The sequence below is a fragment of the Spodoptera frugiperda genome, chromosome 6, assembly GCF_023101765.2.
Source record: "Spodoptera frugiperda isolate SF20-4 chromosome 6, AGI-APGP_CSIRO_Sfru_2.0, whole genome shotgun sequence".
Taxonomy (NCBI): domain Eukaryota; kingdom Metazoa; phylum Arthropoda; class Insecta; order Lepidoptera; family Noctuidae; genus Spodoptera; species Spodoptera frugiperda.
The window spans coordinates 11,653,703-11,669,645 of record NC_064217.1 but is presented as its reverse complement, the minus strand read 5'-3'; the positions used below and the strand labels follow the sequence as shown (position 1 = coordinate 11,669,645).

Below are 15,943 nucleotides of genomic sequence, written 5' to 3'. Positions count from 1 at the left end.
ATTGGATCGTCTTAGGTCTAGATATTTAGTAAGTACTTACCTGGAGAGGTGCCAAGGTATTATTTGAAGTGTCGTTTCTCCACCCATTGTTACACCGTACACGTTAGAACAAATTATTATTAACTTTTTCTGTTATTAAATATTTTGACAAATTGCAGTTACATATGCAACCGATAAGATAAATAAATCGCAAATGGGTGTTCTGTTCTGAAATGGACACCTCCAGATATCTCTTCTGGGAATGAGAATATTATGATATTTTTCATAATGCATATTTAATTACAGTTTTGCAATTGTATAAATCACTAGTGGCGTGTCCTGGTTTTGTGTACACCTTTTCAAAGAAATTTTGCCGTCATAAAAAACATCAAACCACTTAAAGTATTGTTCGGTGTTTACACCGAATACCTTACTCAGCAATATCTTTTAGCAATTCTAGATTTTGTGCAAAAGTCTTCCCTCAACTATAAGGGTGCTTTTCCGCCAGAGATGTGCTATATAGTTAAGCTGTGTAACTATGTGACCGTTTCCATTGATACTAAACTATGTAGCTGTGCGAGGAAGTACGCAGCTCAAGTATGCGACGTATCGATGGTAGGGAAGCCATCCACAGTACGCATCTTTCCGTATAAAAAACATATCTTAGCTGAATCTGTTTCCACCAGAACTGAGCTACTTGTACCAATGAATATGATTGGTGGAAGCCCAACGCATCCACAGCAACGTAGCATAGCACATCTCTGGTGGAAAAGCACCCTAATCAGTTGTGTATTGTCTGTCTGTTCCATTACTGGTGACGGAAGAGTTTTATATGCGTTTTAATACATAGGACACACTATTTATCAGTATTTAATTTAATACCTAATGGCTATTTAAAGATAATGCAAACAAAACAATAATAATTTATTCCTGATAAAGTTTGTTTTGCTCTCCATTAAAGGTCAGATGTCGTTAGTAAAATTATATCTAAAAGTTGAATAATGCAATATTTTAAAGCAGATGTTTTTTAAACGTTGTTCCACACTCTGTATCTTTGGGTGCGTTTTACAAACACATGACACCCCGACATGAAACAATTATTTGTAGAAAGTATAAATGATAATTTTGCAACCGCTAACCCAGTTTAATTTTATGAACACACCTACTGCCTCGTTGATCGAGTGGTCACAATTGCGACTGCCAACAAGGGGTTTTGGGTTCAATTCCCGGGTCAGGTAAAGGGTTTATTTGGTATTTCGAAAATATCTCAGTGATTGCAGAATCTGGATTTACACCCAATATACATAATATGGCAATAGGCTTACCTTACCTTCTACATGGGACTTATAACACAAATGGGGAAAAGTAGGTGTACATTGTGCAGTAGCATTAAGTGCCATAATGTGCACCTCTGTCTACCCCTTGGGGGATTAAGGGCATGACGACAATACTAGGTAGGTAACTACAATAAAAGGCAGATTTCAATAAAAATATCGTCATTTTATTATCACATTTTTCATTATCTTACGTCTATATACAAAATATTTACAATATTAAATTAGGTATTATGTAATCATTTTACTTACAAACTTAAAGAGAGTGGACAAACAGTAGTAGATAAAGAACATGACGTCACACCATACAGGGTAGGTAGAGAGACATAATTATTACATACTAGCTTCTGCACACGACTTCACCCGCGTTCCCGTGGGATAAAAGTATCCTATCACCCAAGTCAGCTTATACCCTATCTGTATACCAAATTTTAACAAAATCCGTTCGGTAGTTTCAGCGTGATTGACAGACAAACATTCTAACATCCAAACAAACTTTCACATTTATAATATTAGTGTGAAGTGTGTCAATCATTTTACCAAAATAACATTTGTGGGTGACTCATATATGAGGTTAAGGGGCAGTAGGTACGACCCGATGTGATATCAATTTAAAAAATATTTGAAAACTTTATAAATCGTTAACTGTATGGAATATATAGGAATGTTAAAAATGATTTGAAAACTTTATAAATCGTTAACTAAGGAATGTATATGCAAGAAGATCGAGGAACAATTTTAAATAACCAATCACTTTCTAAAAATCTGAGGACTTAGTACAAGTTGGTTTTACGTTTAACGAGATCGAAACGAGAGTGCGTTCGGCGCTTTAATTGGTTGGTTCATTCGAGCCGGCCAATCATAGCGCCGAACGCGCTTTCGTTTCAATTTCGTTAAACGTAAAGCAAACTCATACTAAGAGTACTGTTGTGATTTCAATTGGAGATTACATTACGACTTTGGTCTTCGAGATTCAACCGACTCACTTCCAAAAAATAGCCTCAAAATCAAAATAAAAATCATTAATTTGATTTTGACTGAAAAAATAGCCTCTTAATGACTTTACATGAGTATTTAGCGAACTTAAGAACTACTGGCTGATTTCTTACTATCTACTTAATGTCTATACGTCTACAGGTACTACAGTAGGGTCATAGACTCCATTGGACTCCACCTTCCCTTCGTACACAATCTGCTGGAGCTGGTTCTCATAGCCATGAGGACCTGACTGCTCCATCTTCTTTAGCAGACTCCTTATTAAGATGATGAGGTAGATCTGGATGGCTGTAACAAGAGGTGTCCAGTTTAGTTAATTTCATTAGGTGGTATTACCGTTAGGCAAAGGCTGTAAGCCTTGGGATTTTGGTCTTAATTCCAAGGTTGGGTAAATTGTAAGGTCACCATTAAAGTATAATGCCCATTGTCCACATAACCGTACGTCATAGAAACGCTTTCGTCAATTGACGATTACAAAACTAATGCTTGTATCTTGCGTAAAAACAATCAAAACAGAGCATTTGGTTGGTCGACCGTTGGTCGATCAACGATCGGTCTTTGTAGGCTTTGTTGTCAAACGACGCGTCGCGGACACCAAGGCCTTGTTTAGTTCCGAATCTGAACGTGGGTGCTGAGTTTGGGAACTTGATTTAGATGGGTTATAGGCCATGCAGCTTTGGGAACTACTGGATTAGCTAGCTTAACACATTGAACGCCGTGGTGGTCACCGGTGACCGACGTTAGCGGAGGATTTGCCTTCAACAGTTTTCTTTTGGTAGTCAAAGACTTAAAGTGAAGATACTTACATAGCGAAGCGAACATAAGAGGTAGGACCTCGAAGATCATGTAGACTCCTGATCTGGTGCTGACTGCTACAGCGAAGTCTATGATCTGCACGAGGCAGGACGCCACAGTCGTGGTCACGGCGAAGTAGTAGTATATCTTAATGTACGTTAATAGTTTCTGTAACAAAGAAATATTATAAGTGTAAGAGAGATTTTTGTGTTAGTAGATAAGTATACATATATAATACAGTAGACTCTCGTTAATTCAAAATTGGAGGCATCTCTTAAAATATTTTCTCTTAAAATATTGCCTACCTAATGTTCCGACATTTTAATTTGCCACAAAATGTTGGTACTGACTACTGATGACTGAATTATCAAGTGCATTAAAAAATACTGATTTAGTTCGAAATAATATAGAGATTTTCTAGATATCCCGTCATTACTTCAAATTATAAAAAGTTTGAATTAATGAGAGTTGATTGTATGTATTAGACATTGCCAGGCATTAGTGTCAGATAACTTAAGTAAGCATATCCTAAAACTTATAAATCACCTATGTCAGTTTTTAATACCTATGCCAAATACAATAACGCAATTAAGCAGCTGTCAATAACGCAGCCATGACAGAATAACGCAACTTTATTTACACATAAACAAATAATGATCGAAGGACTTAATCAATCACAAAGACCGCATACCACACAAAGCAAAATACCTATATTTCATATTAATATCCACATTATCGTTCCGCCAAAGGAAAACTTGTGTTTACGACCTCTTTATTGCAAAGTGGCTGTCAGTAATTGCCTATTGCTAGTAACATGTCCGTTCTATAGATAAAACGGATTGACATGACATGACGTATGTTGTAGGTAACTGCTCTTTAGTATCAGTGCTCATGACGTCATCAGACCTACGTCTGGTCTAGTATTAAAGTTCAAGTTCCTAGTAGCTATAAATGTGACTACAAGATTATGGATTTCATGATAACCTAATGACTCTTTTTCCTTTTAGCTTCTTCTTTTTTACTTTTATCTAGCTTTTTATAATTATGAAGCTAATGCACCTTACGAATTAAATGTGCAGTTTAACTGTACAGTCGAACTGTATAATTAAATCGTAAGGTGTAGGCTATATGGACCGAGGCGATTTAAATGGTCAAGTCGGCATGAATGGGCCGGCTCGATCGAAGTCCTCACAGAAAACCAACGTGAAACAACTGCGTTGTTTTTCGTTGCGTGAGTGAGGTTAACGGAGGCCCAATTAATCGTAAGGTGTGTAGTGTATCCGAAGCTGCGGGCTACCTAACGGGTTTACCGGGGCTCCGGCTAGAAAAGCAGGAGTAGGAACGGGGTGGTTTTTAGTCAGTAAGAGTCTGACACTCTCCCTCGCCTAAAAAAAAGGTGTGTAGCGTGCACAATATTTTTAATCAATCAGTAGGATTATAACTCAATATAACATTTCTGAATCATCAGTCATGACATAGGTACAAGAGTCATCTAATGAACGCAGGTAAGGAAAACTGTTGGTTACCGGCATTCGTAGAAACCGACAGAATAACTAGATAATTGGACTCATTCCCTACTTTGAAGAGCTAGATCATAGTCATTGTTGTTTTTCCTCGCTCCTCATTAAAACGACTAAGCCATATCCTACTAATATTATAAATGTGAAAGTTTGTGATGTGTGGCTGTATGTTTTGTTTACACATAAAATACCGAATGGATCTGAATAAAATTCAGAACACCTTCTCTATATATGTCTGTTTACGCATAATATACTGAATGGATCTGAATAAAATTCAGCACAGACATAGATTATTGTCGGAAATAATAAATAGACTACTTTCTATCCTGATGCCGTCTGCGAAGCCGCGGGCAGGAGCTAATAAAGATATCTTTCCTGATGCCGTCTGCGAAGCCGCGGGCAGGAGCTACTAAAGATATCTTTCCTGATGCCGTCTGCGAAGCCGCGGGCAGGAGCTACTAAAGATATCACACACACACAACGTCACGCCTTTTATCCCCGAAGGGGTAGGCAGAGGTACGGCACGTAATGCCGCTATACAATGTACACCCACTTTTCACCATTTGTGTTAAAGTCCCATGTAATAGGGGGTGAGCCTATTGCCATATACTGGACACAATTCCAGACTCCGTGCTACTACTGAGAAAATTTTCGAAAATCCGAAAAAAGCCCAGTAATACTTTGCCCGACCCGGGAATCGAACCCGAGACCCCTTGTTCGGCAGTCGCACTTGCGACCACTCGACCAACGAGGCAGCACTTTCACATGCTTATCATGTTTCCTGACTTTTAAAACTTCAAAGAGGTCGCCTGCACAGTTGACGCGGTCTCTCTACAGCAACTCTTTGTAGGATCTACAAATTGTTGTTTTGGGTCTAAGTGTAATGTGTACCTATGTGAAGTTGTATGTTTCTAAACGCACCCACGACACAGGAGAAAATACTTATGTGGGGCAACGTTTTATTAAAAAAAAAGGTATTATAACTTTCGTGAGACATACAGTGCCAGCGCGACACTGCGACTGTCCGCGTCGTAGGTAAGTCGATGATTGCTGCACATAAATATGAGCCTCTAGCATGGCTTGAAACTAGTCAAGTTCCTTGTCAAACAGTTACGTGAGTTAGTCGATAACCACAATAATTTACTAACAAATACGTTCTTAACATTGTCTTCTACCTACATACATAAGATACATACTACCTACTAGCCTACCACTAGAGATAAAAGAACTGATAACCTTTGGACTTATCACTTCCTATATAAATAATTAGCTAACGATACACTTAATCCTAATCAGTTTATGGGCCACCTACAACTTAAGTATTGACTTATCGTGCTATATTACAAATTACAAGTTAAACATAACATTAAGCCGGACTTTCCTCTTTGTATTGATACAATACTGTACTGATACAGTTTGTGTTAGGGCTTTCCATGAGTTATATAAATCTTATTATCGTCCTCGAGTTCATTGTTAATCATCATTGGTTATCATACAAATCAATAATAGGAATGATGACGGAGTGTGAAAATTAAAAATCTATTCAGTCCGTCAGTTAGGTAATGAAAAAATATTAGACATGTATTTTTTTAATTTTGTCTTAAAAGATACCTACTTAGATAATACGAATCAAAGTTTAGGAGTGAGTGCAAATACGTAATTTTTACGTATAGTGACGAATAAGAGACGTCACGCGACATTTCAAATCAACTTATCTTCGAAAGTATTTGTTTTTGTAAGAAAATAAAAAATACGTGTCTAATATTTTAAAATAATCTACAAGACGGACATTAAAATACAAATTAGTCATCTACCCTATTGTGAGTTCCTTTCATGGCTTGAAACTAGACGAGCAGCCTCTTATAAAAATGCATATTAGTACGGTATTGCTTTCCTGAAGCGCACCCCACGATGATGTGAGGTTTGAGAATAAACAAACCTAAACTAAATAAAATCTTAACTTGAGCTAGTATTCTTTCGAAAAATATATATTCATATTCATATATTTGTAGGTATTTATTTTATATACGTAAGTCTCTTACCTTATGTGTACCATATAATAAGATAGCAGTGAAGATTATTTCTACGCAGTAGATGAAGACACAGACTCCTTCAGGCACGGACGCGCCCACGCTCGTCCCATGGTATATCGCGAACAAACCGAAATCTGTGTGCACCGAGTAACTGTACACTCCCACCATAAACGCACTGAATATCTGGAAAAGAGAAACAAAATTATATTTAGATCAAATAGTAGTAAAGTTTATTATACCGTCTTCAGAAAAGGAGGAGGTATTGTGTTCGGATGTTTGTTTTTTTTGGCACCGGTTCCTAACTTAACATATGAGTACTAATTATAGTTATTTTTTGCTTTTTAGTTAGGCACGACCGGAGTGGTACCACGGCCTCACAGAAAACCGACGTGTTTCGTGTTTCGTTGTGTGAGTGAGGTTACCCCCTTCCCAATATTCCCAATCCCCAATTTCCAAAAAATCCTTAAATTCCTAACCCTCAGAAAGCCGGCAACGCACTTGTGTCGGCTCTAGTGTTTCAAGTGGCCATGGGCGGCGGCAATTGCTTACCATCAGGTGATACGTCTGCTCATTTATGTGTTTCATATAAAGAAAAAAAGACGTTATTTTTGTGATGTTATAGGAGCTTTTTATTTTACACTTCTTATACACAAAACTTGTAATCCTAAGTAGCATTATCTAACATTCAAATTTAGGGTAATGCAGGTTAACATTTTAGACGTTTAAGCCGAAGTGTATTATTTATAATTAAGAGGATTGAGTGTAAAAAATATTGTATGAAATAACAAAAAATTACGGTCGAGGTTGGAAGCGACGTACTGCAAATTAATTTCGCTTCGTTATTTGACATAATGAGGAAACGAGCGTCAATGTGCAGTAGGTACCTACTTTATAGTGAGTATGTTGAACCATTTGTTTGTTAAACTTTAGTTTAGTTTAGCATTTGGTGTTAAAACCATATACAGCTATTTAAATACTTACTTATGTAGGTATTTTTACGAAATAATGGCCAAATATAAACCCATTTAATTTTCATAATAATATATAATTTCATATATTTCATATACAGATACTAGCGGACCCGACAGACGTTGTCCTGTTACACGTCTTTAATTTGAAAATTTTAAACTTTTTTTAATAAGCTAAAACATTCTGGACCTTTTTGGTGAAAATTGTTATTCAAATGTTATGACAATATCTAACGTCATTAATATTTGACACTGCGATGGTAGCGCCGTCTGTCGGATTCAATGTAAAACATTCCAAAATCAACAACTACTGATAAATTAAAAAATAATCAAAAAATCATTGTCCAGCGGACAAAATTGTGAATCTAAACCATTCTCAGATCCCCTTGAACCCACACAAAAAATTTCATCAAAATCGGTCCAGTCGTTTAAGAGAAGTTCAGTGACATACACACTTACAGAAGAATTATATATATATAAAGATATAAACTTAGGTTACTTTCATTTAGGTACTCTATAATCGTAATTAAATGAATTGTTTGGAAAAAAAATAAGAAGCGGACAGAAATATTAAAAATTAAAAGTCTTTCAATGCAGGTGTCATGGGCACCGCCCTGGCACAGACCCTAAGCTTTCTTATAATGAAAAGCGTTGGCAATATTATTTTACATCCTTAAACTAACGTGAAACTAATCGTAAGTATACGGTATATTACAATAATCACAAATTAATGTATTTTTTTAGGGGGGAAAATCATCCAATGACTTCTCTCGCCCTAGGTGAGGCGAGAGGGAGTGTCGGACTCTTACTGACTAAAAACCACCCCTTTTCTACTCCTGCTTTTCGAACCGGCGCCCCGGTAAACCCGCTAGGTAGTCCGCAGCTCCGAATCATTGTCTAAAATGCCGAATCAATGTCTATAACGTCTATCTTGTCCTAATCAATAAATATTACATCAATCAATCTATAAGTGGCCACTGCTGATCAAAGGCTTCTCGCACGAAGAAGGTTTGAGCATAAATCATCACGCTTGTTATATGCGTGTTTTTCAACATAGGTAAGAGTTATTTGTAGATCTGCACATAAGACTTGTTTATATTAATATTAATGGTGTACTTCTTAAATGAGTCAATTGAAATATTATATGTCTAGGTACCTACTTAGTTACCAATGCACGTAACAGAATATAATGTAGGTACCTAGTATCTACCTATTTATATTATACCTATGTAAGCGCCTAGCTTCACTGACGGACGTACTGACGGACAAGTCTATTTGACGTTTCAAAAGTGCCTAATTTAGGATTAATTGAAATAAATGCTTTGACTTTGACTTTAAGTATATTAATTTAGATTTAGATTTAGATTTCAGCCATGGTCGTCACACTGCAGGGCAAAGGCCTCCCTACCTTCCTTCCACTCCTCTCTGTTTAAAGTATATTAATTTTAATTTTAACTATATTAATAAACAACCTAAAGTTATATCCATTATATATTATTATTTAGTTTTAAATAACTTTTCCTTTTACTTCTTTAATTACGATTTTTCGTGTCTGAATAAACTATTCAACCTGTAACCGGTATGTTTATAAACAAATCTTCTTGTAACGGATCAGATATCAAACCTAGGACTCTATGTTCCGTAGAATACTAACGAGACGCTGGCAATTTAGTTAAATGACATGTTTATCATTGTTTGGTCTGCGGGCCGTGACCTTACAGTGAGCAGCGACTTCTTTAAGTATAGCACAACGCCATCTATTGACCAGATACGGAACTAAAACGACACATCTTTCTAAAGAGTTTCTTTCCACAAAAAGAAAGTTAATCTGTTGTTTTGTTTAAGTTTAATTGTTATTTTAACCGTTTTTAATACAATTGGTTATATTATTATCACTAAATGACACGAAATATAAATATTTTTACGCAAAAGTGACGCAACACTGTAATTTTTTACGATTCCTTCAACAACAGACGCGGTTGGCGTAAATTGTACGCGATTAGTGACATCCGCGAATATTACACCGAGTTTTCTTACAAAGGATCGACAGAGACTATCTACAAAAGGAACAATCGTCAATAATGTTGCTAAACAAGAGACTAACCTAGCACACACACAAGAAACTATTCCAAACTCCACAACACCAAAGAATTGTGATATTAAAACACATTTCTCCAGCTTTTCCATATCAAAACAAAATATAAATTATAACAAATTGATTACTTACTAAATTAATGTATCCGAACGTTAGAATTCCGCGCCTTAAAGGCATACAGAAGCAACACCGCCCCAAAGTTGGCCAATCACAATACATTTTTGAAAATGGAACTCTATATTTTTTTTAAACTAAACTTTTTTTCGTGGCGATGGGCACACGCGCGCTGTCCCGACTGCCAGTTAGGACTGATGATTCAAACCTATTTGTCGGCGTACTTATCTAATGGAGAAGTCTGCCTACAGCCGGACATCTGACCCGCTGGTGAACTATACAGCGAAGTGCGCTGCAATTTATTTATTAATTTATTTTTGTTTAATTTGTGGTATTTTTTTTATAGCTAGTCTGTTTTAGGATTTCGTATTTTTTTTCATTGCTAGTCTGAGCTTGGTTGTTCAATTCTTTAAGTTGTCAAAATAGTTTATTTATTTATTTAATCTTTAATGTACACAATACAATAAAATAGTGGTAGGACATAAGGCTAACTTAATACAAAATTGTTTAGTGGTTACTTAAAATGGTGGAAGGATATTTGAAACGATTAAGAACCTATTATCTTTTTCTAAATTTTGATTTTCTCTACAAAAAAAGAACTTAATTTACACTTTTTTAACATTTGATGGGTCGACGTTTAGCCGCTGTCTCGCCTAGTGGTAAGCGATGATGCAGCCTAAGATGGAGCACGTCTGTCTAAGAGCAACCTTTTCACTCGGGCCTTGAAGATACCCACAAACTTAAGGCTAAAAGGACTAAGCACTGCAGCTATTGCATTGAAACTTGACTAGTATATTTCGTAGAAAAGATTTCGGTAGAGGCTCATTTTAAACCAAATAATGCCACATGCCGTATTCAGAATCAGTTCGATAGCTAAACTGCATAATTATGGAAACTCCATACACAATCCCGAAAAATAAATTCAACTCTATTCCCATGGGATAAAGCTGTAAATAACTTGAAATAACATACTATTTACTAACCCGTTGTTGATAATATTGATAACGGCTTGACCTCTTGGAAATCATTATCACACGCCAGTGTCATTATAACGAGATAGAAAAGAAATGGTTCGTGTACATTGCTCGTTTTGTTCAAACACTCATTAAGCCTTGTCATACTAACGAGTCAATGTATGTTGTGCTTGCTTTTTACATCGTTAAAGAGTTAATGAAATTCTGAGAAACTCCATATTTATCCGGACTTCCATATTTATTGTTGTGAATTAATATTTTTATGTAGAAACTAGTTATTTAGTTCGATGACAGCACAATAATATTTATGTCGGGTTTTCATTAGGTATTTTTGTTGTTTCCATGTTTTTGTTCAGTACTTATGTAAGCTAATGGTTTCTCGAAATTAATTTATCTTTATTTATTGGTACAAAAGGGGGCGGTGCGAAATAATACCATTGTATAATAAAAAAATCTTTGGTTATGGCTACGAATCCTACCTTTTTTTTTTTGAGGGGAACGAATCCGACCTTAGATTGTTTTTTGGGATAAGCCCATCACAAACACCCAAAACCGCTGCAACTCCTGTAAGCCAGAATCTACAGTAGATACAACCATGAAAACATCGGAACACTGAAGTCCGGCGCGGAAACAGAAAGACTTGAGCCTGAAGGCATAAAAGAGAGTGATACCAATGGTTACCAGTACCTCTACCATGAGTTTGAAGCAATAGTATTTGTCGATAGTCGCTAGCGACGACGTAAATTTTTTATATGGCTAATTTTACAACGCCTCTACCGATCACCTATGGAACTAAAATTTGCCATACAAAAATTATTCCTTCGCTATCGACTATCGACAAATACTATTGGTTCAAACACATGGTAGAGCCACAGGGCTCCAGTTCAAAATTGGAGTAGAAACGGGGTAGTATTTAGTCAGTAAGAATTTGACACTCACTCACACCTCACCCAATGGATGAAAGGAGGCAGGAAGTAATTGGATGATTCTCTCCTCTCTCAGAAAAAAAGACAAGTGCTGACGCTGATTCATCGAGGCCGGACCACCTCAACATTACGACACGGGACAATCAACTACTAGACTATCTCTTCAAGGAACAAAATTAGTCACATTCTTTATTATCAGTACAAGATTGGCTTGCTAGAAAAATTCTATTCAACTACTCGTTATCTTCCAAACTGGGACACTACTATAGAATTTTGGGACATAGAAATTGATAACAAATAGATAGTACCTATAAGTAAATAGTACAGTAAGTACAGGGGGCCTACTCCGGTTCTCGAATCCGAAGTTTCGTTTAATTTTCGCCCGCAGGTTTTATTGATTTACTAATATAAATTACTTGAAGTAACGTTTTATTTTTAATTTCGTATCAAAAGTTATTTATTTATCTTCATTTCATTCGTTAATTTTTGTTCACGAAATTACGCAATAAATAGAATTGTAGTATACAATCTGCGAAGTTTCGTCCGAAACTTAGTTTTTCGTTGAATTAGAGTAGGCCCCCAGGATACGAAGCAAACAGTCATCACAGACATTATCTTTGGGTTTTATTAACAAAATTCCCGACGGGATACTCCATAAAAATATCTTCTTTCAGGATTCGTAGTTTAAAGTCCATTCTGATAACAGAACTGGCTAAAGTACAGCAGCAGATCAAACTACACTTTTCTGACATTCTTTTATTCGATTTTGGACCTTATCATTTTAGGAAATAAAGTCGAAAATTAAATGAAAAAAAAAACGTATCTGTACTAGCCATTGTACAATCTGTTCTGTACATAATAATTAATGTATCTCGACAAAATGTTATTTTTAGCTCATTACAATAACATGACGCACTTTATTCCCCGATATCTGAAGGGATATGCAGAGGTGGAGAGGATGAGGTACTTTTTTTTATTTATTATTACTACAAAATACAGCTATCATAACAGGAACACCTAATGCAATAGTGTATTGATAGTTTTTATACACAGACAAAGATTTGGGAATCATTTCTCACCGTCATTATCTTTATCTTCTTTTAGTCAGCTCTTACACCTAAAATAGTAGTGTCTACTCTTCTAACGGGTATCTTAGGCCTTGGATGAGGCGAGAGTTATTGTCAGACTCTTACTGTCTAAATACTACCCGTTCCTACTCCTACAATTCGAGCCGGAATAACTCCGGTAACTAAACCTTCAAGAAAACAGCGTATTTTTTTTTAAAAGGCCGCAACGCACCTGAGCTCCTCTGGTGTTGCAGGTATCCATAGGCGGCGCTGATCGCTTACCATCAGGTGACCCGTCTCCTCTTATTCCATAAAAACACCAGCTAGATAGTCCGCAGCTTCGGAAACTGACACTTGTAGGTAGGTACTCTGCACTCTACTGAAAAGGTAAGGTGGTATCTGTTAACAAAGGTATTCTATTCTGCCATCGCGTCGCCATATGGGTAATTAACTGGAAGTAAAGTATTGATACTGATACTGATGACTGTTGATGAAGCGAAAGAGGTGTGTAAGATTCGTAGCAATTGGCATTCCATTGTCTCTGCCTACCCCCACGGGAGACAGGCGTGAGGTTATGTATGTATGTAAAGAGTATTTTGGCTGCAAATAATAAATATCACAGACGCATCATACCTTCCCAAAAAAAAGATACGTAAAGTGTCAAAACCATGCCAAAGCTGACTTTGACAATTTGATAGTGATAGTTTTGAAACCTTTGTTTAGTTTGTATGATAAAATTGTGAATGTATTTCATTTGATTGACTTATATTTGTAAATGTGCATCGATTTCAATGTTAATCTACCGACGCTGGTGTCCTTTCTACTTCTATATTCTTTGAAAACTGGCTGCATTGTTATTCTAATATGGACTTTGGTAAATATTGTTGTTAGAGTCTCTAAAAGTCTAAAACTACAACATAACTTGGTATAGGTATAACTAGGTGTTCTTTAAGAAGTACCATGTTCCATCTAAAGTAGTGGTTGCCAACCGGTGATCCACAGAAGGCAAAATATGGTCCGCTAAATAAAAAAGATACACCTAATAAAAATACCACGGTTAACCGTGCTATTTAATCAAGCTCAAGTAAAATAAATGTCACAATTGAGAGGATCGATTGGTCCAATAATCAAAAATTCATTATTTTTATGAGAATGAACCTCACGACTCAATCTGATCACATGAAAAAATTAGCAGTCTTTAATCAAGAAAATGTTGGGAACCCTTGGCCTAACGGCAGTATATAGTGAACTCAATTTTCTATTTCTTATTATTCTACTTTAAAGTTCAGATTTCTATAGAAACTTCTGATTTTGTATTTAGATAATATTGACGTGCAGGTTCTATCTTCGTGTTCCAAATTTCCAGATACGATCCCTTTCCTTGCTGATGTTCTTCGTGCTTGCGATGATGGATACCTTCCTGCCAGTCTCCCTGTCTGTAACAGCCATGCTCCTGACGAAGACCCCGCCAGATGATGAGCACTACTTCCCCGTGTTCACTGGCTACCTCATAATGATTGTTACTGAGAGCTTCCTCTTCATATTCACCATAGTTTTGGGATCAGGAATATATTCTGTAAGTATCTTTCTATCTAGGTATCTTTGTATGATAACTGTAGGAAGAAAATTAAAATAGCTTACTTACAAATCCATTGAATTATTCACGTGAGCTATTGAAAAAAACCTACTACAGTTGCGTCGTCACCACCGTGCCGCACACACTCATGAGTCCCGGTGCAACTCGAAACTAGTAGAGTATTACTCAAATATTACATACAATTTCAGTCTCCATGTCATTTAGTTATTGAGAATTTCGCAAAATGAAAATCCCGCAAGCATTTTGCAAGATCTGAAAATCACACGCCAAAGATCATGCAGTATACCGAGAACGGTCGCTTGCGACGTCCATATATTACATACAATATTCTAATTTTGAAATGTTCTATCTTCTTAATGTTTGTTCCAGCGCAACCCGTTCCGTGTCGGCCAATTCTTAATATGCAGGTTTTTCTGCTGGATCAGTGAGACGACCTTCCTGTCCATGCTCTGTATCGTGCACCTGCACCTCATCGGCTGGTACCTGGTGTTTCTCATGGTTATCAGTAAGTCTGCTAACTTCTACAGATTTCTAGGTATAATCGATTTTCAACTTTACAATTTTTGTTTTAACGTCGAAAATCTATTAAAGGGATTTGGTTGATTGGATTGGGAAGTGAGGCTACATGAACTTGGAGACTTCTCTTTGATACTTGACAAATAATTTGTCCACGTATTCTTCAAATTGTGACTTTTTTATGGAACACGGTAAACGAGCAGACGTATCACCTGATGGTAAACAATCGTCGCCGCCCATGGACACTTGAAACACCAGAGGCGTTACAAATGCGTTGCCGGCCTTTTGGGGATTAGGAATTTAAGGGTTGTTGCGGAATCGAAGATTGGGAAGGGGTGCTTCCGGTAACCTCACTCACACAACGCAAGCGTTATTTTACGTCGGTTGTCGGAGAGGTCACGGTATCACTCCGGTCGAGCCGGCCCATTCGTGACAAAGCATGGCTCTCCCACACTATCTATTTAAAATCATCATCATAAAGATCATATTCTAACGGAAAATTCTTTCCAGTCTTAGAGTTTTACAACTTCATCGTAGTCTACAGTTACTACATGGACTTGATGGAAGAGTATCAGGAAAGGGAGATTGAGGAGAGAGCAAAAGAAAAAGCAAAGTTTATAGCAGCAGCTACAGCTGGATGTGATCCCAATCAGATCCGTGCTCTCCCAGAGCCAAAGCCATCAAACTGCAATGAAATGTTATGTACTACTTTATAGGATCAAGAGACAACGAGAAAGAAAGTCTACTCAATTTTAAGTTGTACTTAAATATCGTGCTATCTCTGTTATATTATAAAGAATTGATAGGGACAGAACTAGTTTTGGGAGCGACTTAAAATTGAGTAACGTTTGAGTATTCGGACATTAATGTTATAATTCTGTGAAGTGTTAATATTGTATTTGTGTTAGTAAAGAAATTTCGTAGTTTATTTGGTTTTGTTTGTAACCTGTCATGCTGTGTCCAAAACTTCATTAAGTACCTATATTAAACATTGCGGTTTTTCTACGTAGGTAGGTACCTAACTATTCA

At 36.7% G+C, this 15,943-nt stretch overlaps 2 protein-coding genes across 2 annotated transcripts; one reads left to right on the top strand and one right to left on the bottom strand.

Annotated features, from left to right (window-relative positions):
• Positions 1-2,351: 2,351 nt before the first annotated feature.
• On the bottom strand, positions 2,352-10,045 carry LOC118267753 (uncharacterized). Its single transcript, XM_035581929.2, has 4 exons — positions 9,853-10,045; positions 6,667-6,840; positions 3,116-3,272; positions 2,352-2,597 (listed from the first exon to the last, which is right to left on the bottom strand). Exons 1-4 carry the CDS (start codon positions 9,937-9,939, stop codon positions 2,437-2,439), a joined length of 579 nt encoding a protein of 192 aa, XP_035437822.1. The 5' UTR covers positions 9,940-10,045; the 3' UTR covers positions 2,352-2,436.
• Positions 10,046-13,494: 3,449 nt separating this feature from the next.
• Positions 13,495-15,842, top strand: LOC118267551 (uncharacterized). Its single transcript, XM_035581612.2, has 4 exons — positions 13,495-13,675; positions 14,168-14,377; positions 14,768-14,903; positions 15,425-15,842. Exons 1-4 carry the CDS (start codon positions 13,577-13,579, stop codon positions 15,628-15,630), a joined length of 651 nt encoding a protein of 216 aa, XP_035437505.1. The 5' UTR covers positions 13,495-13,576; the 3' UTR covers positions 15,631-15,842.
• Positions 15,843-15,943: the final 101 nt, after the last annotated feature.